A 27,148-nucleotide genomic window follows, 5' to 3' on the forward strand; every position below is an offset into this window, starting at 1 on the left:
TATTGAATTGGAACAGTTAAGGGGGTATTCATTAAGGGTTATACATAGAGTACTGTAGCTGTGTGGGTTATTTATGTTTGTAGTTGATTAAAATGCTTACTCTGTGTGTTTATAAAAATGTTAACTAAATCCATAGAATAAAGCTTGTTTTTGATTAAAAGTACTTAAGGCCTCTGTTGAATAACAGCTGAAGGGCCCTTGTGTTCATCGTAAATCAATAAACAGTTGTAGGTCAGGTGAACTCCATGATGTACATTGGAGTTTTCTAAACCCTGACCCATAACACCCGTCATTTTCTTTGAACATTTCTGTTTATCGGATATTGAACACTGTGGGAGAGGTGGGGCGGGGGGGGGGGGGGGGGTGGTCGTGGTGGTGGGGGGCAGTTTGGTTGACAGCCGAGCATCGCCCAGTTGGGTAATGCGTCTCCTTGCCTTCCGGTTGCCGTAGGGAGGCCGTGCGTCACGAGGACGGATGTGTCGGCCGGCTAAGGGTTGGAGTGTGGGAGCAAGTCAGGTGATGTGACCTCCAGGAATCAGAGTTGACAACCCTGTCCCCTGCACAAAAGTGTTTCTTGCCCCTAATCTCCCCGCCAATCCTTCAACCAGTGATTTTAAACCCGTGCTCCCTGTTTATTGAACTCGCCGCTGAGGGAAATGGGTTTGTTCCGTCCACTCACACTTCGCACTGTTTTAGTACTCCGTATTTGTTTTTAAACCCAGCAATGTAAAGTGAAACAAAAATGTTCATTGACTTGAACGTCTGTGACACCGCCGTCATTTTTCATATTTAAATATACTCTTTATTAACTGATCAGGGTCTTGTACATCTCGGGCTTGCAAAAACAAGTAGAAAATCAGAATGATGCATCTTCCTCACCATTTCCGTCAATCAGACACCTCTGCTGTAAGTGACGGCGATTGACGGTACACGCAGATTTTGGATTAAGTAGCTACCCTCCACGGACTGCATTTTGCTGGAGAAATCGCCCTGCCTTTACCGGGAGACTTTGCTGCAGTTTCGGTCATAGGTCCTGATTGCTGTAGTTCGCGGGGAGTCTGTCTCAAGTAGACTCTGTAGACTGTGTGCTCCAGCGCACTCTTTGAACAAGGGAGAAACAAACCACTCGCCCTTTATTACTCAATTATGTAACCATTGTCCAATCCCCAAACATCAACGTCCTGTAAGGGGGGGGGGGGGGCATTGGCCACAAACCGCATTGGACCAGCCGTATTAATGTGGCAGGAGAAGCAGGTCAAAGGCTGAGCACAGAATAACCAGGGGGAGGTGGTGGTAATGGGACTGGACTAGTAATCCAGTGGTCCAGGCTAATTCTCTGGGGGCGTGGGTTCAAATCCCACCACAGCAGGGGGGGGGGGGGGGGATTTAAATTTAAGTCATAAGTCTGGAATGTGAAGCTTGTCTCAGGAACGATATTGATTATCGTAATAAACCCATCTGGTTCACTGATGTCCCATTGGAGGGAAATCTGCTTTGTGTATTTGTTAAGCTAAAGGGGTATAGTGCCTACTGCCATCAGACCTTTGAATGGACCTACCTCGTATTAAGTTGATCTTTTCTCTACACCTTGCTATAACTGTAACATTATATTCTGCAGTCTCTCCTTCCTTCCCTATGTACGGTGTGCATTGGTTGTACAGCATGAAACAGTACTTTTCACTGGATACTAATACATGTTACAATAATAAATCAAATCAAAATGAGTATTGTGTCATAATCCAATATTTTAATTTGAATTTTTTTTTATGTACCCAATTATTTTTTTCCAATGAAGGGGCAATTTAGCCCCGCCCCCGGAACCCCGCTGACTTCAAATGCTATCTCTTTCAGGCGAGCTTTTTGCAACAACTTAGATCTGAAGAGAAAGAGGTCGAAAATAGTGTTGCATTGCTTTCGGAGGTAATGGTGCCACCATGTGGAGGAACTAAGAATAGCAGGCACGACAACAACAACTTGCGTCTCACTAGCATCTCTAACATCGAGATCAATTTTTAAAATCCCAAGTAGTTTAGCGCGCCGACGTGGGACGGCTGAAGGCACAACCCTCTGGTGTGTGGCGAAGGGAAGTGAGAGTATTCCAAAGGCCTCAGATGGAGGAGCAGAGTTCAGGTGGGTGGTGGGGGAGGATGTGGGTGGGTGGAATTACACAACTGGAGGAGAATACAGATATGAGGCGAGGGGTGAGGGTCAAGAGTGCTCAGGAGTGGGGATATCCAAAGCTGAGCTATAGGTCCATTACAACATGGTTGTCTCTGGCTTGTCAGGAGTTACTCCAGCCAGTGAGAGGGCGCATTGACGCTCAAGCAAGTGGGCAGACCAAGGGCGGACTGTGAGGCAGACTCCAGCTTTCCGACAATCTCCGCGTTCCTCCCTGCTTCAGTTGTTTTTGGCACCTTGGTTCTGGATCAGGGTGATGTACTGGGACAGGTCGTCCTCCTCCTTCGCTGAGCTCCCCCTGGTGGACGTTCCCTTCACGCAACTTTCAACCGCAGCCTTGAGCTGAAGTGGGAAGAGACGACATTCAGAGCAAGCGACAAAGCTGTTCACAGCAGATAATGGTGGTTGGGTGAAACTTGGACAAATTAGGGTTGTATTTGGAAAAAGGCTATTGGGCGCAGTCATACTGGGGTACAGTACACACTCTATAACACTGGGGTACAGTACTGGTGGGGACAGGTCTGTCACTGTATAACACTGGGGTACAGTACTGGTGGGGACGGGTCTGTCACTATATAACACTGGAGTACATTTTCGGAGCGGGAGAGAGAGAGGGAGACGGAGCGCAGCGAGTGCAGCTTGGGATTCAGGTAGGTGTTTAAACTTGCCCCCAGGTTCCAGCGGCCTTCATTTCCGGGAGCGGGAGAGAGAGAGGGAGCCCGAGTGCAGCTTGGGATTCAGGTAGGTGTTTAAACTTGCCCCCAGGTTCCAGCGGCCTTCATTTCCGGGAGCGGGAGAGAGAGAGGGAGCCCGAGTGCAGCTTGGGATTCAGGTAGGTGTTTAAACTTGCCCCCAGGTTCCAGCGGCCTTCATTTCCGGGAGCGGGAGAGAGAGAGGGAGCCGGAGTGCAGCTTGGGAATCAGGTAGGTGCTTAAGTGTTTGATTTTTACCTCTATTTAAGTTGGGCAGTTGCTAAACCCGAGGCACTACACTTGTAGTGTCTCCCACCCTTCCACCTCCTCTAATCTAAGAGGGTGAGTGAATATCAGGTAAGCTCTCTCTTTTCTTTTATCCGCAAGTTATAGCTTCAGATTTTTGGCTGGCGCAGTGGCCAGGGGTCTGTCGGGAAGGTAAGTTTACCCTTTAAAAACTTACCTTGCAGGAGAAGCGGCCTTCAGATTTTCGGTGGGCGCAGTGGCCAGGGGTCTGTTGGGAAGGTAAGTAGCTGGGAGAAATTTAACTCTTCGTGGATTGGTAAGTATTGTGATTGGTAAGTAAAATCCTTATCCCTTTCACTTATTCATTATTTGATATTATATTTGTAATCAGTTAAGGTAAAGTGTAAAAATGGCAGGATATCCCAGACCCGTGTTATGCTCCTCGTGCTCAATGTGGGAGTTCAGGGATGCGGCCGATGCCCCTGACCTCTTATTGTGCGGGAAGTGTGTCCAGCTGCAGCTCTTGTTAGACCGCATGACGGCTCTGGAGCTGCGGATGGACTCACTTTGGAGCATCCGCGATGCTGAGGCGGTCGTGGATAGCACGTTCAGTGAGTTGGTCACACCGCAGATTAGGATTGATGAGGGTGACAGGGAATGGGTGACCAAAAGCCATCAGACCTTTGAATGGACCTACCTCGTATTAAGTTGATCTTTTCTCTACACCTTAATAGAACATAGAACATAGAACAATACAGCGCAGTAACATTATATTCTGCAGTCTCTCCTCCCTTCCCTATGTACGGTGTGCATTGGTTGTACAGCATGCAAGAAACAATACTTTCACTGGATACTAATACATGTTACAATAATAAATCAAATCAAATCAAAGTGAGTATTGTGTCATAATCCAATATTTTAATTTAAAAAAATTTTTATGTACCCAATTATTTTTTTCCATTGAAGGGGCAATTTGGCGTGGCCAATTCACCTACCCTGCACATCTTTGGGTTGTGGGGGCGAGACCCACGCAGACATGGGGAGAATGTGCAAACTCCACACGGACAGTGACCTAGGGCCGGGATTGAACCCGGGTCCTCGGCGCCGTGAGGTAGCAGTGCTAACCACTGCACCACCTCGCCATCACACTCTTAATTTGTGCCTTGTAGATGGTAGACAGGCTTTGGGGGGGGGGGGTGAGTTACTCTCCGCAGGATTCCCAGCCCTTGATCTGCCCTGATAGCCACAGTATTTATATGGCTGGGTCCAGTTCAGTTTCTGATCAATGGTAACCCCCAGGATGTCGATTGTGGGGGATTCAGCGATGGTAATGCCATCGAATGTCATGGGGCGATGGTTAGATCGTCTCTTGTGGGAGATGGTCATTGCCTGGCACTTGTGTGGCACGAATGTAACTGGCCACTTGTCAGCCCGAGCCTGGATATGGTCCAGGTCTTGCTGCATTTGGACAGGGACTGATTCAGTATCTGAGGAGTCGCGAACGGTGCTGAACATTGTGCAGTCATCCGCAAACACCCCCACCTCTGACCTTATAGAACATAGAACATAGAAAATACAGCACAGAACAGGCCCTTCGGCCCACGATGTTGTGCCGAACCTTTGTCCTAGATTAATCATAGATTATCACAGAAATTACAGTGCAGAAGGAGGCCATTCGGCCCTTTGAGTCTGCACCGGCTCTTGGAAAGAGCACCCTACCCAAACTCAACACCTCCACCCAACACCAAGGGCAATTTTGGACACTAAGGGCAATTTATCACGGCCAATCCACCTAACCTGCACATCTTTGGACTGTGGGAAGAAACCGGAGCACCCGGAGGAAACCCACGCAGACACGGGGAGAACGTGCAGACTCCGCACAGGCAGTGATCCAAGCCGGGAATCGAACTTGGGACCCTGGAGCTGTGAAGCAATTGTGCTATCCACAATGCTACCGTGCTGCCCTTAATGATGGAAGGGAGGTGATTGATGAAGCAGCTGAAGATGGTTGGGCCTCGGACACTCCCCTGAGGAACCCCTGCAGTGATGTCCTGGAGATTGACTGTCGTCCAACCATCACAACCACCTTCCTTTGTGCCGGGTATGACTCCAACCAGCCGTACCCCCCCCCCCCCCCCCCCCACCTCCCGGAACCCCGCTGACCTCAAATGCTATCTCGTTCAGGCGAGCTTTTTGCAGCAACAATTTAGATCTGAAGAGAAAGAGGTCGAAAATAGTGTTACATAGAACATAGAACGATACAGCGCAGTACAGGCCCTTCGGCCCACGATGTTGCACCGAAACAAAAGCCATCTAACCTACACTATGCCATTATCATCCATATGTTGCATTGCTTTCGGAGGTAATGGTGCCACCATGTGGAGGAACTAAGAATAGCAGGCACTACAACAACAACTTGCGTCTCACTAGCATCTCTAACAGCGAGATCAATTTTTAAAATCCCAAGTAGTTTAGCGCGCCGACGTGGGACGGCTGAAGGCACAACCCTCTGGTGTGTGGCGAAGGGAAGTGAGAGTATTCCAAAGGCCTCAGATGGAGGAGCAGAGAGTTCAGGTGGGTGGTGGGGGAGGATGTGGGTGGGTGGAATTACACAACTGGAGGAGAATACAGATATGAGGCGAGGGATGAGGGTCAAGAGTGCCCAGGAGTGGGGATATCCAAAGCTGAGCTATAGGTCCATTACAACATGGTTGTCTCTGGCTTGTCAGGAGTTACTCCAGCCAGTGAGAGGGCGCATTGACGCTCAAGCAAGTGGGCAGACCAAGGGCGGACTGTGAGGCAGACTCCAGCTTTCCGACAATCTCCGCGTTCCTCCCTGCTTCAGTTGTTTTTGGCACCTTGGTTCTGGATCAGGGTGATGTGCTGGGACAGGTCGTCCTCCTCCTTCGCTGAGCTCCCCCTGGTGGACGTTCCCTTCACGCAACTTTCAACCGCAGCCTTGAGCTGAAGAGGGAAGAGACGACATTCAGAGCAAGCGACAAAGCTGTGCACAGCAGATAATGGTGGTTGGGTGAAACTTGGACAAATTAGGGTTGTATTTGGAAAAAGGCTATTGGGCGCAGTCATACTGGGGTACAGTACACACTCTATAACACTGGGGTACAGTACTGGTGGGGACAGGTCTGTCACTGTATAACACTGGGGTACAGTACTGGTGGGGACGGGTCTGTCACTATATAACACTGGAGTACAGTACTGGTGGGGACGGGTCTCTCACTGTATAACACTGGGGTACAGTACTGGTGGGGATGGGTCTGTCACTGTATAACACTGGGGTACAGTACTGGTGGGGACGGGTCTGTCACTGTATAACACTGGGGTACAGTACTGGTGGGGACGGGTCTGTCACTGTATAACACTGGGGTACAGTACTGGTGGGGACAGGTCTGTCACTGTATAACACTGGGGTACAGTACTGGTGGGGACAGGTCTGTCACTGTATAACACTGGGGTACAGTACTGGTGGGGACGGGTCTGTCACTGTATAACACTGGGGTACAGTACTGGTGGGGACGGGTCTGTCACTGTGTAACACTGGGGTGCAGTACTGGTGGGGATGGGTCTGTCACTGTATAACACTGGGATACAGTACTGGTGGGGATGGTCTGTCACTGTATAACACTGGGATACAGTACTGGTGGGGGCGGGTCTGTCACTGTATAACACGGGGGTACAGTACTGGTGGGGATGGGTCTGTCACTGTATAACACTGGGGTACAGTACTGGTGGGGAAGGGTCTGTCACTGTATAACACTGGGATACAGTACTGGTGGGGATGGGTCTGTCACTGTATAACACTGGGGTACAGTACTGGTGGGGATGGGTCTGTCACTGTATAACACTGGGATACAGTACTGGTGGGGGCGGGTCTGTCACTGTATAACACTGGGGTACAGTACTGGTGGGGACGGGTCTGTCACTGTATAACACTGGGGTACAGTACTGGTGGGGACGGGTCTGTCACTGTATAACACTGGGGTACAGTACTGGGGGGGACGGGTCTGTCACTATATAACACTGGGGTACAGTACTGGTGGGGACGGGTCTGTCACTGTATAACACTGGGGTGCAGTACTGGTGGGGGCGGGTCTGTCACTGTATAACACTGGGGTACAGTACTGGTGGTGACGGGTCTGTCACTGTATAACACTGGGGTACAGTACTGGTGGGGACGGGTCTGTCACTGTATAACACTGGGGTACAGTACTGGTGGGGACGGGTCTGCCACTGTATAACACTGGGGTACAGTACTGGTGGGGACGGGTCTGTCACTGTATAACACTGGGGTACAGTACTGGTGGGGACGGGTCTGTCACTGTATAACACTGGTGTACAGTACTGGTGGGGACGGGTTTGTCACTGTATTACACTGGGGTACAGTACTGGTGGGGACGGGTCTATCACTGTATAACACTGGGGTACAGTACTGGTGGGGACGGGTCTGTCACTGTATAACACTGGGGTACAGTACTGGTGGGGACGGGTCTGTCACTGTATAACACTGGGGTGCAGTACTGGTGGGGGCGGGTCTGTCACTGTATAACACTGGGGTACAGTACTGGTGGGGACGGGTCTGTCACTGTATAACACTGGGGTACAGTACTGGTGGGGACGGGTATGTCACTGTATAACACTGGGGTACAGTACTGGTGGGGACGGGTTTGTCACTGTATTACACTGGGGTACAGTACTGGTGGGGACGGGTCTGTCACTGTATAACACTGGGATACAGTACTGGTGGGGACGGGTCTGTCACTGTATAACACTGGGGAACAGTACTGGTGGGGACAGGTCTGTCACTGTATAACACTGGGGTACATTACTGGTGGGGACGGGTCTGTTGCTGTATAACACTGGGGTACAGTACTGGTGGGGACAGGTCTGTCACTGTATAACACTGGGGTACAGTACTGGTGGGGACGGGTCTGTCACTGTATAACACTGGGGTACAGTACTGGTGGGGACGGGTCTGTCACTGTATAACACTGGGGTACAGTACTGGTGGGGACGGGTCTGTCACTGTATAACACTGGGGTACAGTACTGGTGGGGACGGGTCTGTCACTGTATAACACTGGGATACAGTCCTGTTGGGAACGGGTCTGTCACTGTATAACACTGGGGTACAGTACTGGTGGGGACGGGTCTGTCACTGTATAACACTGGGGTACAGTACTGGTGGGGACGGGTCTGTCACTGTATAACACTGGGGTACAGTACTGGTGGGGACACGCCTGTCACTGTATAACACTGGGGTACAGTACTGGTGGGGACGGGTCTGTCACTGTATAACACTGGGGTACAGTACTGGTGGGGACGGGTCTGTCACTGTATAACACTGGGGTACAGTACTGGTGGGGACGGGTCTGTCACTGTATAACACTGGGGTACAGTACTGGTGGGGACGGGTCTGTCACTGTATAACACTGGTGTACAGTACTGGTGGGGACGGGTTTGTCACTGTATTACACTGGGGTACAGTACTGGTGGGGACGGGTCTATCACTGTATAACACTGGGGTACAGTACTGGTGGGGACGGGTCTGTCACTGTATAACACTGGGGTACAGTACTGGTGGGGACGGGTCTGTCACTGTATAACACTGGGGTGCAGTACTGGTGGGGGCGGGTCTGTCACTGTATAACACTGGGGTACAGTACTGGTGGGGACGGGTCTGTCACTGTATAACACTGGGGTACAATACTGGTGGGGATGGGTCTGTCACTGTATAACACTGGGGTACAGTACTGGTGGGGACGGGTTTGTCACTGTATTACACTGGGGTACAGTACTGGTGGGGACGGGTCTGTCACTGTATAACACTGGGATACAGTACTGGTGGGGACGGGCTGTCACTGTATAACACTGGGGTACAGTACTGGTGGGGACGGGTTTGTCACTGTATTACACTGGGGTGCAGTACTGGTGGGGACGGGTCTGTCACTGTATAACACTGGGGTACAGTACTGGTCGGGACGGGTCTGTCACTGTATAACACTGGGGTACAGTACTGGTGGGGACAAGTCTGTCACTGTATAACACTTGGGTGCAGTACTGGTGGGGACGGGCTGTCACTGTATAACACTGGGGTACAGTACTGGTGGGGACGGGTCTGTCACTGTATAACACTGGGGTACAGTACTGGTGGGGACGGGTCTGTCACTGTATAACACTGGGGTACAGTACTGGTGGGGACGGGTCTGTCACTGTATAACACTGGGGTACAGTACTGGTGGGGATGGGTCTGTTGCTGTATAACACTGGGGTACAGTACTGGTGGGGACGGGTCTGTCACTGTATAACACTGGGATACAGTACTGGTGGGGATGGGTCTGTCGCTGTATAACACTGGAGTACAGTACTGGTGGGGACGGGTCTGTCACTGTATAACACTGGGGTACAGTACTGGTGGGGACGGGTCTGTCACTGTATAACACTGGAGTACAGTAATGGTGGGGACGGGTCTGTCACAGTATAACACTGGGGTACAGTACTGGTGGGGATGGGTCTGTCACTGTATAACACTGGGGTACAGTACTGGTGGGGACGGGTCTGTCACTGTATAGCACTGGGGTACAGTACTGGTGGGGACGGGTCTGTCACTGTATAACACTGGGGTACAGTACTGGTGGGGACTGGTCTGGCACTGTATAACACTGGGGTACAGTACTGGTGGGGATGGGCCTGTCACTGTATAACACTGGGGTACAGTACTGGTGGGGACGGGTCTGTCACTGTATAACACTGGGGTACAGTACTGGTGGGGACGGGTCTGTCACTGTATAACACTGGGGTACAGTACTGGTGGGGACGGGTCTGTCACTGTATAACACTGGTGTACAGTACTGGTGGGGACGGGTTTGTCACTGTATTACACTGGGGTACAGTACTGGTGGGGACGGGTCTATCACTGTATAACACTGGGGTACAGTACTGGTGGGGACGGGTCTGTCACTATAACACTGGGGTACAGTACTGGTGGGGACGGGTCTGTCACTGTATAACACTGGGGTGCAGTACTGGTGGGGGCGGGTCTGTCACTGTATAACACTGGGGTACAGTACTGGTGGGGACGGGTCTGTCACTGTATAACACTGGGGTACAGTACTGGTGGGGACGGGTCTGTCACTGTATAACACTGGGGTACAGTACTGGTGGGGACGGGTTTGTCACTGTATTACACTGGGGTACAGTACTGGTGGGGACGGGTCTGTCACTGTATAACACTGGGATACAGTACTGGTGGGGACGGGTCTGTCACTGTATAACACTGGGGAACAGTACTGGTGGGGACGGGCTGTCACTGTATAACACTGGGGTACAGTACTGGTGGGGAAGGGTCTGTCACTGTATAACACTGGGGTACAGTACTGGTGGGGACGGGTCTGTCACTGTATAACACTGGGGTACAGTACTGGTGGGGATGGGTCTGTCACTGTATAACACTGGGGTACAGTACTGGTGGGGATGGGTCTGTTGCTGTATAACACTGGGGTACAGTACTGGTGGGGACGGGTCTGTCACTGTATAACACTGGGATACAGTACTGGTGGGGATGGGTCTGTCGCTGTATAACACTGGAGTACAGTACTGGTGGGGACGGGTCTGTCACTGTATAACACTGGGGTACAGTACTGGTGGGGACGGGTCTGTCACTGTATAACACTGGAGTACAGTAATGGTGGGGACGGGTCTGTCACTGTATAACACTGGAGTACAGTAATGGTGGGGACGGGTCTGTCACAGTATAACACTGGGGTACAGTACTGGTGGGGATGGGTCTGTCACTGTATAACACTGGGGTACAGTACTGGTGGGGACGGGTCTGTCACTGTATAGCACTGGGGTACAGTACTGGTGGGGACGGGTCTGTCACTGTATAACACTGGGGTACAGTACTGGTGGGGACTGGTCTGGCACTGTATAACACTGGGGTACAGTACTGGTGGGGATGGGCCTGTCACTGTATAACACTGGAGTACAGTACTGGTGGGGACGGGTCTGTCACTGTATAACACTGGGGTACAGTACTGGTGGGGACGGGTCTGTCACTGTATAACACTGGGGTACAGAACTGGTGGGGACGGGTCTGTCACTGTATAACACTGGGGTACAGTACTGGTGGGGGCGGGTCTGTCACTGTAAAACACTGGGGTACAGTACTGGTGGGGACGGGTCTGTCACTGTATAACACTGGGGTACAGTACTGGTGGGGACAAGTCTGTCACTGTATAACACTGGGATACAGTACTGGTGGGGACGGGTCTGTCACTGTATAACACTTGGGTACAGTACTGGTGGGGACGGGCCTGTCACTGTATAACACTGGGATACAGTACTGGTGGGGACGGGTCTGTCACTGTATAACACTGGGGTACAGTACTGGTGGGGACGGGTCTGTCACTGTATAACACTGGGGTACAGTACTGGTGGGGACGGGTCTGTCACTGTATAACACTGGGGTACAGTACTGGTGGGGACGGGTCTGTCACTGTATAACACTGGGGTACAGTACTGGTGGGGACGGGACTGTCACTGTATAACACTGGGGTACAGTACTGGTGGGAATGGGTCTGTCACTATAACACGGGGTTACAGTACTGGTGGGGATGGGACTGTCACTGTATAACACTCGGGTACAGTACTGGTGGGGATGGGTCTGTCGCTGTATAACACTGGGGTACAGTACTGGTGGGGACGGGTCTGTCACTATAACACGGGGGTACAGTACTGGTGGGGACGGGTCTGTCACTGTATAACACTGGGGTACAGTACTGGTGGGGGCGGGTCTGTCACTGTATAACACTGGGGTACAGTACTGGTGGGGACGGGTCTGTCACTATAACACGGGGGTACAGTACTGGTATGGACGGGACTGTCACTGTATAACACTGGGGTACAGTACTGGTGGGGACGGGTCTGTCACTCTAACACGGGGGTACAGTACTGGTGGGGACGGGTCTGTCACTGTATAACACTGGGGTACAGTACTGGTGGGGATGGGTCTGTCACTGTATAACACTGGGGTACAGTACTGGTGGGGACGGGTCTGTCACTGTATAACACTGGGGTACAGTACTGGTGGGGATGGGTCTGTCACTGTATAACACTGGGGTACAGTACTGGTGGGGACGGGTCTGTCTCTGTATAACACTGGGGTACAGTACTGGTGGGGACGGGTCTGTCACTGTATAACACTGGGGTACAGTACTGGTGGGGATGGGTCTGTCACTGTATAACACTGGGGTACAGTACTGGTGGGGACGGGTCTGTCACTGTATAACACTGGGGTACAGTACTGGTGGGGACGGGTCTGTCACTGTATAACACTGGGGTACAGTACTGGTGGGGACGGGTCTGTCACTGTATAACACTGGGGTACAGTACTGGTGGGGACGGGTCTGTCACTGTATAACACTGGGGTACAGTACTGGTGGGGACGGGTCTGTCACTGTATAACACTGGGGTACAGTACTGGTGGGGACGGGACTGTCACTGTATAACACTGGGGTACAGTACTGGTGGGAATGGGTCTGTCACTATAACACGGGGTTACAGTACTGGTGGGGATGGGACTGTCACTGTATAACACTCGGGTACAGTACTGGTGGGGATGGGTCTGTCGCTGTATAACACTGGGGTACAGTACTGGTGGGGACGGGTCTGTCACTATAACAGGGGGGTACAGTACTGGTGGGGACGGGTCTGTCACTGTATAACACTGGGGTACAGTACTGGTGGGGGCGGGTCTGTCACTGTATAACACTGGGGTACAGTACTGGTGGGGACGGGTCTGTCACTATAACACGGGGGTACAGTACTGGTATGGACGGGACTGTCACTGTATAACACTGGGGTACAGTACTGGTGGGGACGGGTCTGTCACTCTAACACGGGGGTACAGTACTGGTGGGGACGGGTCTGTCACTGTATAACACTGGGGTACAGTACTGGTGGGGATGGGTCTGTCACTGTATAACACTGGGGTACAGTACTGGTGGGGACGGGTCTGTCACTGTATAACACTGGGGTACAGTACTGGTGGGGATGGGTCTGTCACTGTATAACACCGGGGTACAGTACTGGTGGGGACGGGTCTGTCACTGTATAACACTGGGGTACAGTACTGGTGGGGACGGGTCTGTCACTGTGTAACACTGGGGTACAGTACTGGTGGGGACAGGTCTGTCACAGTATAACACTGGGGTACAGTACTGGTGGGGACGGGTCTGTCACTGTATAACACTGGGGTACAGTACTGGTGGGGACGGGTCTGTTACTGTATAACACTGGGGTACAGTACTGGTGGGGATGGGTCTGTCACTGTATAACACTGGGGTACAGTACTGGTGGGGACGGGTCTGTCACTGTATAACACTGGGGTACAGTACTGGTGGGGACGGGTCTGTCACTGTGTAACACTGGGGTACAGTACTGGTGGGGACAGGTCTGTCACAGTATAACACGGGGGTACAGTACTGGTGGGGACGGGTCTGTCACTGTGTAACACTGGGGTACAGTACTGGTGGGGACAGGTCTGTCACAGTATAACACTGGGGTACAGTACTGGTGGGGATGGGTCTGTCACTGTATAACACTGGGGTACAGTACTGGTGGGGACGGGTCTGTCACTGTATAACACTGGGGTACAGTACTGGTGGGGACGGGTCTGTCACTGTATAACACTGGGGTACAGTGCTGGTGGGGATGGGTCTGTCGCTGTATAACACTGGGGTACAGTACTGGTGGGGATGGGTCTGTCGCTGTATAACACTGGGGGACAGTACTGGTGGGGATGGGTCTGTCACTGTATAACACTGGGGGACAGTACTGGTGGGGATGGGTCTGTCGCTGTATAACACTGGGGGACAGTGCTGGTGGGGATGGGTCTGTCGCTGTATAACACTGGGGTACAGTACTGGTGGGGACGGGTCTGTCACTGTATAACACTGGGGGACAGTGCTGGTGGGGATGGGTCTGTCACTGTATAACACTGGGGGACAGTGCTGGTGGGGATGGGTCTGTCGCTGTATAACACTGGGGTACAGTACTGGTGGGGATGGGTCTGTCGCTGTATAACACTGGGGTACAGTACTGGTGGGGACGTGTCTGTCACTGTATAACACTGGGGGACAGTGCTGGTGGGGACGGGTCTGTCACTGTATAACACTGGGGACAGTGCTGGTGGGGATGGGTCTGTCGCTGTATAACACTGGGGGCAGTGCTGGTGGGGATGGGTCTGTCGCTGTATAACACTGGGGTACAGTACTGGTGGGGACGGGTCTGTCACTGTATAACACTGGGGTACAGTACTGGTGGGGATGGGTCTGTCACTGTATAACACTGGGGTACAGTACTGGTGGGGACGGGTCTGTCACTGTATAACACTGGGATACAGTACTGGTGTGGACGGGTCTGTCACTGTATAACACTGGGGTACAGTACTGGTGGGGACGGGTCTGTCACTGTATAACACTGGGGTACAGTACTGGTGGGGACGGGTCTGTCACTGTATAACACTGGGGACAGTGCTGGTGGGGACGGGTCTGTCACTGTATAACACTGGGGGACAGTGCTGGTGGGGATGGGTCTGTCGCTGTATAACACTGGGGTACAGTACTGGTGGGGACGGGTCTGTCGCTGTATAACACTGGGGTACAGTACTGGTGGGGACGGGTCTGTCACTGTATAACACTGGGGTACAGTACTGGTGGGGACGGGTCTGTCACTGTATAACACTGGGGTACAGTACTGGTGGGGATGGGTCTGTCGCTGTATAACACTGGGTCACACTATTTTAAGTTGATGTTTGCAAACAACATGTTAAACAGCAGAGAGGGTGATTAAGGTCAGTGGATTTGTTAACTGTGACGCGCTGGGACATTCAAAGGTATTTTGACTTCTCTCAGCTCACGCCTCCTGCCGTAACGTCAGTGTCTGGTACGATTGGGATAAGGACGCCTCTGGGACTATTACTTAGATTTGATGATCAGGTACAGATTGCAGAGATGCCCAAATGCAGTTTTGCACGTGTGCCTTCCTGCTCGCTGGGTGCTGGGTGAGGGCAACAGCGCTGTCTGAGGAGCTGTTCCTTTTCTGGCATGTCACTTAAACTGGTCACAACATCACAATGATGCAGTTATGTGCCCCGCGGATTGATTCCGTTTCAAATTGTGCGGGTTTTCGTCCTCTGCAAGGCCCCCCCCACCCCAGTCTCGAGAGAGTGCTCTTTCAGAGGGTCGGTGCAGGCTCGATGGGCCGAATAACCTCCGTGGGATCCTGCTGTGCCACCGATTGCCCGCTGCGTTTCCCACATCGCAGCAGCGACCTCACCAGAGGGGCTTCACTGGCTTCGGGGGCGTCCGGGGCCGTGACGGGGTGCTATACAAACGCAAGTCTCTCTCGTTCCTCAGCCCGTGCGGCTGGAGGCAGAACCTCCGCTGGGTGCAGGAGAGAGACGGCAGCGGACTTCCCTTACCTCTTTCAGGGCAACTACGCCAACCAGTCGTCCAGTGGAGGTCACGTAGGCAATCCTCAGTCCAAGGAGATTGAAGAGGTCGTAGCACTGTAATCAAAGAATGATTTTTTTAAGTAGTTAGGATTAGTCCGGACGTGATGAGGATTGAGTCTTGTTGCCTGCCTCTGTGTCTATTCTGATACGTTCCTGGCCTGTCTCCCACCTTACATCGACATGAACTTCAGCTCACCCTGCTGCCAGGTCCCAGCTCCCGCTCAGCCATCACCCCTTCACCCCGCCGGCTCCTCATAACTATCTTTATTAGTGTCACAAGTAGGCTTACATTAACACTGCAATGAAGTTCCTGTGAAAATCCCCTCGTCGCCACATTCCGGTGCCTGTTCGGGTACACACGGAGGGAGAATTCAGAATGTCCAATTCACCCAACAGCACGTCTTTCGGGGACTTGCGGGAGGAAACCGGAGCACCCGGAGGAAACCCACGCAGACACGGGGAGGTCGTGCAGACTCCGCGCAGACAGTGACCCAAGCCGGGAATCGAACACGGGCCCCTGGCGCTGTGAGGCAGCGGTGCTAACCACTGTGCTACCGTGCCGCCTCCTGGTCTGGGCGCCCCTCCTTAAAGATGCTCTTTAAAACCCAAACACTTCCAGCCGCCTGTCCCGACATCTCTCTGTGGCCGGGGGTCCAAACTTTTTCCTGTTAACACTCCTGTGAAGCACTCAGAGCAGCGGGGGGCAGCCTGAGGCCTGGGGGCCACGTGCGGCCCATCTGGGTTCTGAGTGCGGCCCACGGGACATTTTGTTGACCGTTGCCCACGCGCGGGGTCACCACATTCCGCTGATTCCCGTCCCATGTCCGTTTTTCCCCGCCCGGAATGACTGAAGTGATTCGCCCATAAAGCGAGGGCGAGTGAATCATAGAATCCCCACAGTGCAGGAGGAGGCCATTTGTCCCATCGAAAGAGCACCCTAGCGAGTCCCACATCGCTGCCCTATCCCTGAAACCCCACCCAACCTTTGGACACGAAGGGGCAATTTGGCAAGGCACACATCTTTAGACTGTGGGAGGAAACCGGAGCACCTGGAGGAAACTGTGGTGATATGCATCACTGTAAATACACAAGGGGTTAATGCAAATACATTAAGACTAAGTAAACACTAGAGGGAGCACCAGGGACATCATGACATGCAGACATACAGCTAATGAACACATAGAATAGGACACGGCCAATGGGCAGTCAAGACACCCAGAGGTGGCACTACCACAAGGGGGCATTACACAACCCATATATAAGGACAGGGCACACATGCTCTGTCTCTTTCCACAGGCGACACTCAGAGAGACAGGGGCAGATGAGAAGCATCACACCCACCACGATGCACCTACACACCACAGGGACTGCGGCAGTTCGAGAAGGCAGCTCACCACCACCTCCTTGAGGGGCCGATTGGAGATGGGCAATAAATGCTGGGCCCAGCCGGCGAAACCCACATCCCTTCAATGAGCAAGTCAAAGGTCGGAGCGAAGACCTCCCCACCAGAGAGGGCACTATAACAAAATGCTCACGTCTGACAGAGGACCAGAGGCTGCCCTCCCCTTTGAGGGAGAGCTGACTGGTGACGATTTAACCTGAGGGTCACCACACCTCAGGCGAGGGGCCAGGTTGAGAAGGCGGGGCCTCCATGATAGGTGAGAACATCGACCGGTCAGTCGATGTACCCTGTGCAAGCCATCTGCAAAGGGCAGTGCGATGTTCCTTATGAAGCCCTTCAAGATGGCTAAAAGTCGTAGTGTTATGTATCAAGCTATGTATTTCAAACAAAACTAGTTTATTTACACTACTTTAAATGGTTTGCACACCTCACTAAGTAATAGCTAAGAAAAGAACAATATTAAATCTGCGCTACAGAAATCTATAATATCTCTCTAATACAATTAACACCCTATCTCAACCCTTCACTAACACCTTCTCCAACACCTTCTCCCAGAATCCCAGGAGTCACAGTATATTTATATGACTACTCTGTGGAGCCATCTAGTGTTTTAAAAAAATATTTTTTTATTCAAATTTTTACATATTTTCAACAACCACCCCCCTTACAGAAATAAGAAAAAACAAAGAACACATAAATAAACATCTTATAGCTATGTCCCGTTTTCCCCCAATATACAAGCCCCCCATTAAATGATAATAAACACAGTAGTAAACACAAAGTACCTACCCCCCGCCCCCGGGTTGCTGCTGCTGCTGTCCACCTCCTAACGCCCCGCTAGAAAGTCTAGGAACGGTTGCCATCGTCTGAAGAACCCTTGCACAGATCCTCTTAAGGCACATTTTACCCTCTCCAATTGAATGAACCCTGCCATGTCGCTGATCCAGGCTCCCACGCTCGGGGGCCTCGCATCTTTCCCCTGTAGCAGAATCCTCCGCCGGGCTACCAGGGACGCAAAGGCCAGAATACCGGCCTCTTTCGCCTCCTGCACTCCCGGCTCGTCAGATACCCCAAATAGTGTGAGCCCCCAACTCGGCTTAACCCGGGTGTCTACCACCTTAGACACCGTCCTCGCAACGCCCCTCCAGCACCCATCCAGCGCTGGGCACGCCCAGAACACGACGGTGTGATTTGCTGGGCTCCCCGAGCACCTCACACACCTGTCCTCTACTCCAAAAAACCGACTCAGCCTTGCCCCAGTCATGTGCGCCCTGTGCAGAACCTTAAATTGTATCAGGCTAAGCCTGGCGCAAGAGGAAGAAGAATTTACCCTACCCAGGGCGTCTACCCACGTACCCTGGTCTATCTCCTCCCCCAGCTCCTCCTCCCATTTACCTTTCAGCTCCTCCACCGAGGCCTCCTCCTCCTCCATCTCCTGGTAGATCACCGAGACCCTGCCCTCTCCAACCCACCCCCCCGAGAGCACCCTATCCTGGATCCTGAGTGCTGGCAGCAGCGGGAACTCCCTCACCTGCCGTCTTACAAACGCCCTTACCTGCATGTACCTGAAGGCATTTCCAGAGGGGAGCCCGAATTCTTCCTCCAACGCCCCAAGGCTCGCAAACGTCCCACCAAAAACAGGTCCCCCATCCTTCTAATACCTGCCCTGTGCCAGCTCAGGAACCCCCCATCCATTCTCCCCGGGACAAACCGATGGTTCTCTCGGATCGGGGACCAAACCGAAGCCTCTGCCTCCCCCTATGCCATCTTGAGATACAAGAACATCTTGTTAACCCTTTACACTCCCTGCACTGTACATATCATTACAGGAGGATGTATTACTGGAGATGATGGGCCTCTTTTAGATAAAGTGACAAAGAGATACTGAGCTTGACCCAATCTCTGGAAATGCAAAACACACCAAAGAAATTGCAGCCCCCTTCTTATTTCAAAATTAATTTCAGCTCAGACAAAGGACATCAGCAATATAATGTTCCCTATGTACTGAATCCCTGCGATGCCCACCCATCACGGAATGCACCACTCGCACCAGTGGGGGTTTCTGTGGCATGACCAAGGAAACCACCCTCTCAAGGGGCAATTGGGGATGGGCATCATACCAGAGCAGGGCAGCCAAAACCACACGCTCCACCAGGTAGGTGGCCACTGTGCCCAGGCCCCAAGAGCAGGCTCACAAGGTGGGTTCCTCCGACTTGACCCATGCCCACCCTCCCCCCTCGCCCCTCACCTCCTCCACACCGCATGGTCAAAGATCAGGAGTGCGGGGCCGAAGTGACACAACACCGAGGGACAGCCGTCCCCCCTCCCACAAACCGCCCCCCCCCCCCTCAAAAGAGCAACCCAGAGGCCGCAACCTCTCCCGACCCCTTGGTGCGAAATGTGGACCCGTTCAGGGAGTACAGATGGTGCGGGGCAATCTGGGAACCCATGAAGTGATCTTAAAAACCTCTCCGATGGCTTGCGATCGGTCTCCCAGATTCCCGGCCCCTCCTGAAGGACCTGTCAGCCAACAGGACAACATCTACTTGACGATCGCTTGGATGTTTCAGCCAATGTCGGATTGATTCGGGGTGGGGGGGGGGGGGGGGGGGGGGGGGGTCGTCTTCGGAGGAGCAGAGAAAGGGCCGACGCCCTCTGGCGTTTGAGAGGTGATCCCGTTGAAACGCGTACAATCCTTTGAGGGTGTGACAGATCGATGCAGGAAGGACGCATCCCCTGACTGTACAGTCGGGAATGTGGAGAGTCACAGCCACAGGATAACGGGTGAGCCATTTTGGACAGGGGTGAGGAAAGCGTTTCAAACATTTGGACTCTATCCCTGAGAGCTGTGGATTTTCAGTTGTTGAGTAGATTCAAGACTGTGATTTTTTTGACACAAACGGAATCAAGGTCTACGGTGTGAAGCTTGTGGTGATATGGATCATTGTATATACACAAGGGGTTAATGTAAATACACTACAACTAAGTAACCACTAGAGGGAGCACCAGAGATGTCATGACACACAGACATACAGCCAATGGGTCATTACAACAGAACACAACCAATGGGTAATCAGACACCCAGAGGTGGCATTACCACAAGGGGGCACTACACAACCCATATAAAAGGACAGGGCACACATGCTCTGCCTCTTTCCACAGACAGACATCGAGAGAGTACATCAGGGTTGATCAGGAGCATCACACCCAGCACGTGGCTTAGAGCAGGCTGGTAAAGGTAGACTGAGTTACGGCAGTTAGATGAGCAGGAGAGTCGAACTCATTTAAGAACTGTGTTGAAATGAAATGAAACGAAAATCACTTATTGTCACAAGCAGGCTTCAAATGAAGTCACTGGGAAAAGCCCCTAGTCACCACATTCCGGCGCCTGTTCGGGGAGGCTGGTATGGGAATCGAACCGTGCTGCTGGCCTGCCTTGAAAGCCAGCGATTTAGCCCAGTGCGCTAAACCAGCCTATAGTTCAATAAACATATTGAACTCATTACAAAGTCTGGACCTTCCTTTGTAACATCAAGGAAGCAGCTTATGCTACACGAAGCAGCAGAACACAACAAAGCTAACTAAGATCATATTGAATGGGAGAGCAAGACTCTTTTACTTTTAATCTTTCCCAGGAAGTGGGCGTGAGCATTTAATTGCCCATCCCTAATTGCCCCTGAAAAGATGAGCCACCTTCTTGAGCCGCCGCACTGGGCTAAATCGCTGGCTTTGAAAGCAGACCAAGGCAGGCCAGCAGCACGGTTCGATTCCCCGTACCAGCCTCCCCGAACAGGCGCCGGAATGTGGCGACTAGGGGCTCTTCACAGTCACTTCATTTGAAGCCTGCTTGTGACAATAAGCGGTTTTCATTTAATTTCAGTCCCTCTGGTGTAGGTCCACCCACAGTGCTGTTAGGGAGGGAGTTCCAGGATTTTGATCGGCGACAGTGAAGAAATGGTGGTAAATTTCCAAAGGGTGGCATGAGGGTTAGCGGGGAACTTGCCAGCCGTGGTGTTTCGGTATATCGGCCCTTGTCCTTCTATGATGTGGAGATGCCGGCATTGGACTGGGGTGAGCACAGTAAGAAGTCTTACAACACCAGGTTAAAGCCCAACAGGTTTGTTTCGAATCACTAGCTTTCGGAGCGCTGCTCCTTCCTCAGGTGAATGAAGAGGTTTGTTCCAGAAACATATATATAGACAGATTCAAAGATGCCAGACAATGCTTGGAATGCGAGCATTAGCAGGTGATTAAATCTTTACAGATCCAGAGATGGGGTAACCCCAGGTTAAAGAGGTGTGAATTGTGTCAAGCCAGGACAGTTGGTAGGATTTCGCAGGCCAGATGGTGGGGGATGTATGTAATGCGACATGAATCCCAGGTCCCGGTTGAGGCCGCACTCATGTGTGCGGAACTTGGCTATAAGTTTCTGCTCGGCGATTCTGAGTTGTCGCGCGTCCTGAAGGCCGCCTTGGAGAACGCTTACCCGGAGATCAGAGGCTGAATGCCCTTGACTGCTGAAGTGTTCCCCGACTGGAAGGGAACATTCCTGCCTGCCGATTGCCGCGCGATGTCCGTTCATCCGTTGTCGCAGCGTCTGCATGGTCTCGCCAAGGCGCTCATCCAGGCAAGTGGAGAGTATCCCATCACACTCCTGACTTGTGCCTTGTAGTTGGTGGATAGGCTTTGGGGGGGGTCAGGGGTGAGTTACCCGACACAGGTTTCCCAGCCTCTAACCTGCTCTGGTAGCCGCAGTGTTTAGGGTCCCGAATAGTTTCTTGTTGCTCCTATTTCTTAAATTCTTACACAATACAACTGGAGAGGGAGCCATTGCGGGGTTCATGTATCTGGTCATCATTTTCTTCGAACGCCTTAAGTTATTAGTTACACCTATAATGGACAAGTGTCTGGGGAGGGGACATGACTAAGATGAGGATTCATGGGCGGCACAGTGGTTAGCACTGCTGCCTCACGGCGCCGAGGTCCCAGGTTCGATCCCGGCTGTGGGTCACTGTCCGTGGGGAGTTTGCACATTCTCCCCATATTTGCGAGGGTTCCGCCCCCTCAACCTAATCGCTTCACAGCTCCAGGGTCCCAGGTTCGATTCCCCGCTGGGTCACTGTCTGTGCGGAGTCTGCACATCCTCCCCGTGTGTGCGTGGGTTTCCTCCGGGTGCTCCGGTTTCCTCCCACAGTCCCAAGATGTGCGGGTTAGGTGAATTGGCCATTCTAAAATGCCCTTGGTGTCCAAAATTGCCCTTAGTGTTGGGTGGGGTTACTGGGTTATGGGGAGAGGGTGGAGGTGTGGGCTTGGGTAGGGTCCTCTTTCCAAGAGTCGGTGCAGACTCGATGGGCCGAATGGCCTCCTTCTGCACTGTAAACTCTATGATTCTAACCCAAAGATGTGCAAGGTAGGTGGATTGGCCACGCTAAATTGCCCCTTAATTGGAAAGAATGAATTGGGTACTCTAAATAAAAAAAAACAGCGAGGATTCATTCAACGGGGGATCTGTTCATTTCTCAATTGGCTTCAGGAAGGTTATGCACCATGATGGTGTTGGGTGATAGATGGTGGGAGAGTGGGAGTGGAGCAGTAAGGCATGGGTAGCTGATGTGGCGATGCCTCCAGGAATGCAGCTGTTGGGGGTTGACCACCCGGTCCCCAATATGAATTGGGGGTTGAAGATGGGACTGTTTCGATGCAGTCCCACCTTGACGCAGTGACCCTCTTCACTCAGCCAGCAGGGAACTCACACATCCGAGGAGAAGTAGACGGTTCAACACCAGCACTAGGACAAGGTCGAAACCTTTACCTCATAAAGTGTCTCTTTTTCCACCAGTCTGAATGGGGCAGGGTCAATGACACACTGGTCCAGCTTGAGCACTTCCTGAAGCTGAGCGTACTCCCAATCATCCACCTGCAGCGGGAACAACAAAGAAATAAATAATACTTTATTTAAGGCAAGAGACAAAGGCAATTTGGAGATTGGAGCCCCCAATCTGTCCCGGATGTACAGCGTGCTCAGATCTCATTGCAGCTGTTACGGCAATTTTTAAAAATCTTTTGGGATCATTTTATTCTTATATGTGTCAATTCTGAAGGTTGGAATAGTTCCCATTCAAAACACATAATTTAGATACTATCCCACTGTACCCCACTCAACATCAAACACTCCCAGGACAGGTACAGCACGGGGTTAGATACAGAGTAAAGCTCCCTCTACACTGTCCCCATCAGACACTCCCAGGTCAGGTACAGCACGGGGTTAGATACAGAGTAAAGCTCCCTCTGCACTGTCCCCATCAAACACTCCCAGGACAGGTACAGCACGGGGTTAGATACAGAGTAAAGCTCCCTCTACACTGTCCCCATCAAACACTCCCAGGACAGGTACAGCACGGGGTTAGGTACAGAGTAAAGCTCCCTCTACATTGTCCCCATCAAACACTCCCTGGACAGGTACAGCACGGGGTTAGATACAGAGTAAAGCTCCCTCTACATTGTCCCCATCAAACACTCCCAGGACAGGTACAGCACGGGGTTAGATACAGAGTAAAGCTCCCTCTACACTGTCCACATCAAACACTCCCAGGACAGGTACAGCACAGGGTTAGATACAGAGTAAAGCTCCCTCTACACTGTCCACATCAAACCCTCCCAGGACAGGTACAGCACGGGGTTAGATACAGAGTAAAGCTCCCTCTACATTGTCCCCATCAAACACTCCCTGGACAGGTACAGCACGGGGTTAGATACAGAGTAAAGCTCCCTCTACATTGTCCCCATCAAACACTCCCAGGACAGGTACAGCACGGGGTTAGATACAGAGTAAAGCTCCCTCTACACTGTCCACATCAAACACTCCCAGGACAGGTACAGCACAGGGTTAGATACAGAGTAAAGCTACCTCTACACTGTCGCCATCAAACACTCCCAGGACAGGTACAGAACGGGGTTAGATACAGAGTAAAGCTACCTCTACACTGTCCCCATCACACACTCCCAGGACAGGTACAGCACAGGGTTAGATACAGAGTAAAGCTACCTCTACACTGTCCCCATCAAACACTCCCAGGACAGGTACAGCACGGGGTTAGATACAGAGTAAAGCTACCTCTACACTGTCCCCATCAAACACTCCCAGGACAGGTACAGCACGGGGTTAGATACAGAGTTAAGCTCCCTCTACACTGTCCCCATCAAACACTCCCAGGACAGGTACAGCACGGGGTTAGATACAGAGTAAAGCTCCCTCTACACTGTCCCCATCAAGCACTCCCAGGACAGGTACAGCACGGGGTTAGATACAGAATAAAGCTCCCTCTACACTGTCCCCATCAAACACTCCCAGGACAGGTACAGCACGGGGTTAGATACAGAGTAAAGCTCCCTCTGCACTGTCCCCATCAAACACTCCCAGGACAGGTACGGCACGGGGTTAGATACAGAGTAAAGCTCCCACTACACTGTCCCCATCAAACACTCCCAGGACAGGTACGGCACGGGGTTAGATACAGAGTAAAGCTCCCACTACTCTGTCCCCATCAAACACTCCCAGGACAGGTACAGCACGGGGTTAGATACAGAGTAAAGCTCCCTCTACACTGTCCCCATCAAACACTCCCAGGACAGGTACAGCACGGGGTTAGATACAGAGTAAAGCTCCCTCTACACTGTCCCCATCAAACACTCCCAGGACATATACAGGAGTAAACCTCCCTCTGCAAAAGCTGCCAGGGATGGCGCAGTGGTTAGCACTGCTGCCTCACGGCACTGAGGACCCGGGTCCAATCCCGCCCCTGGGTCACTTTCTCCCCGTGTCTGTGTGGGTCTCACTCCCACAAACCCAAAGATGTGCAGGGTAGGTGGATTGGCCGCGCTAAATTGCCCCTTAATTGGAAAAAAATGAATTGGGTACTCTAAAGTTTAAAAAAACCATCTGGAGTAACTGGGTTGCATTGTGGATACCACACCTGGGGAAGGACACATCTGCCTGGGACGGTGGACGGTGCAGCACAGATTCAGCACGACAATCCCTGCACTCAAAAGGTTACATTGCGAGGCGGGGCTGCACAAACAAAAATGGTATTCTCTGGATATAGAAAGATAAGGGGTGATAGGGTCTGTTTAGCACAGGGTTAAATCGCTGACCAAGCAGACCAAGGCAGGCCAGCAGCACGGTTCGATTCCCGTACCAGCCTCCCCGAACGGGCACCGGAATGTGGCGACTAGGGGCTTTTCACAGTAACTTCATTTGAACCCTACTTGTGACAATAAGCGATTTTCATTTTCATCCAATTGTGGGGTTTAATATGATTATTGGGTAGCTTTTATTTTTTAGGTTCATTCACGTGATGCGCTGCAGTTCGTGTGCGGTGTAGGTACACCCGCAGTGCTGTTAGGGAGGGAGTTGCTGGACTTTGACCCAGCGACAGCGAAGGAACGGCCGATATATTTCCAAGTCAGAGTGGCATGAGGCTTGAAGGGGGACCTCCATGGTGGTGGGGTTCTCAGGAGTCTGCTGTCCATGTCCTTCCAATACTGGAGGTTTCCAGGTTCGGAAGGTGCTGTCGAAGGAGCTTTGGTGAGTTGCTGCAGTGCATCTTGTAGACGGGACACACGGCTGACACTGTGGCGGATGGAGTAGTGATCAAGCGGGGCTGCTTTGTCCTAGATGGTGTCAGCTTCTTGAGATCTGTTGGAGCTGCGCTCATCCAGGCAAGCATCCATCCAATTTCACCCAAAAGACGAAACTAATGGGTCATTCATCGCTTTCAATCATTGTGCGATCTTGCTACGCACAATACGAGCTGTCACATTCGCCCAACCTCAAGAAATAAGATTGTGAAGTGCTGAAGATGCGAAAGCTATATAAAAGCTAGTTATTTCTTTACAGCTGCTATGGAATACCATTACCTCCCACGCGGTCATCGTGTCAAACACTTCCTCTCCATCCTGCAACAGAAGCCAAATCAAGAGTATTTATTGAGACAGTCAGTATCTTTTATTCATTCAACATGAGGTTTCGGAGTATGAGCAACATTCCTCACCTCTGCTTTGCAATGGGGTACCTGGTTGATGCATATTCCCCCTATTTCTACGTTGGCAATTGGTCACCCTGGGGATCTACTTAGGTCATTTTATTTACTCTTTCATTGGCTGTGGGCCTTGCTGCCTAGGCCAGCATTTGCCCCTTGAGAAGGTGGTGGGTGAGCCGGCTTCTTGAGCCGCTGCAGTCCCTGTGGTGTAGGTACACCCACACTGCTGTTAGGGAGGGAGTTCCAGGATTTTGCCCCCAGCGACAGTGAAGGAACGGCCGATATATTTCCCAGTCGGGGTGGGGAGCGACTCGGAGGGGAACCTCCAGGTGATGGGGTTCCCAGGTATATGCTGCCCTCGTCCTTCTAGATGGTAGAGGTGGTGGATTTGGAAGGTGCTGCCTGAGGAGCCTTGGTGAGTTGCTGCCGTGCATCTTGTAGACGGTACACACGGCTGCCACTGTGCGTCGGTGGTGGAGGGAGTGAATGTTTGTGGAAGGGGGAGCAATCGAGCGGGGCTGCTTTGTCCTGGATGGTGTTGAGCTTCTTGAATGTTGTTGGAGCTGCGCTCATCCAGGCAAGTGGAGAGTATTCCATCACACTACTGACTTGTGCCTTGTAGATGGTGGACAGGCCTTGGGGGGGGGGTCAGGAGGTGAGTTACCCATGACAGAATTCCCAGCCACTGAATTGTCCTTGCTGCCACAGTGTTTATATGGCTGGGTCCAGCTTAGTTTCTGATCAATGGTGACCCCCAGGACAGAGCATCAAGTTGATAGAGGGGGAGCCAGTAATGTTAATGCCATTGAATGTCAAGGTGGTTAGACTCTCTCTTGTTGGAGATAATCTTTGCCTGGCACTTGTGTGATGGTAGTAGTGGCACAACCCTTGCACCAGGTCCCAACCTCGTCCAACCCGGCTGCCTCCAGTGTAGATATCGCCCGGGCTGTGCAGATGGCCTACCAGCCCCATGTCCATAACGCAATGGGCGGCGCTCCTTCCCAAAACTCCCTGCCTTTGCCCCTCCCCCAAAATAAACCACTCCATCAGCCAGAAGTTAA

General features: G+C 52.0%; 1 protein-coding gene across 1 annotated transcript in view; it reads right to left on the reverse strand.

Moving 5' to 3' along the window:
* Positions 1 to 776: 776 nt before the first annotated feature.
* Positions 777 to 27,148, reverse strand: part of LOC140404734 (chloride channel protein ClC-Kb-like) — a 143,730-nt gene continuing 117,358 nt past the window's right edge. The window contains exons 20-24 of the mRNA XM_072493424.1: positions 25,966 to 26,004; positions 22,862 to 22,966; positions 15,615 to 15,701; positions 5,280 to 6,080; positions 777 to 2,520 (exon numbers count right to left, since the gene is read on the reverse strand). Of these exons, the coding sequence (XP_072349525.1) occupies positions 5,958 to 6,080; positions 15,615 to 15,701; positions 22,862 to 22,966; positions 25,966 to 26,004 (354 nt within the window). The 3' untranslated portion in view covers positions 777 to 2,520; positions 5,280 to 5,957. The remainder of the gene's footprint in view (positions 2,521 to 5,279; positions 6,081 to 15,614; positions 15,702 to 22,861; positions 22,967 to 25,965; positions 26,005 to 27,148) is intronic.

Source organism: Scyliorhinus torazame, chromosome 31, assembly GCF_047496885.1.
Source record: "Scyliorhinus torazame isolate Kashiwa2021f chromosome 31, sScyTor2.1, whole genome shotgun sequence".
NCBI classification, from domain to species: Eukaryota; Metazoa; Chordata; class Chondrichthyes; order Carcharhiniformes; family Scyliorhinidae; genus Scyliorhinus; species Scyliorhinus torazame.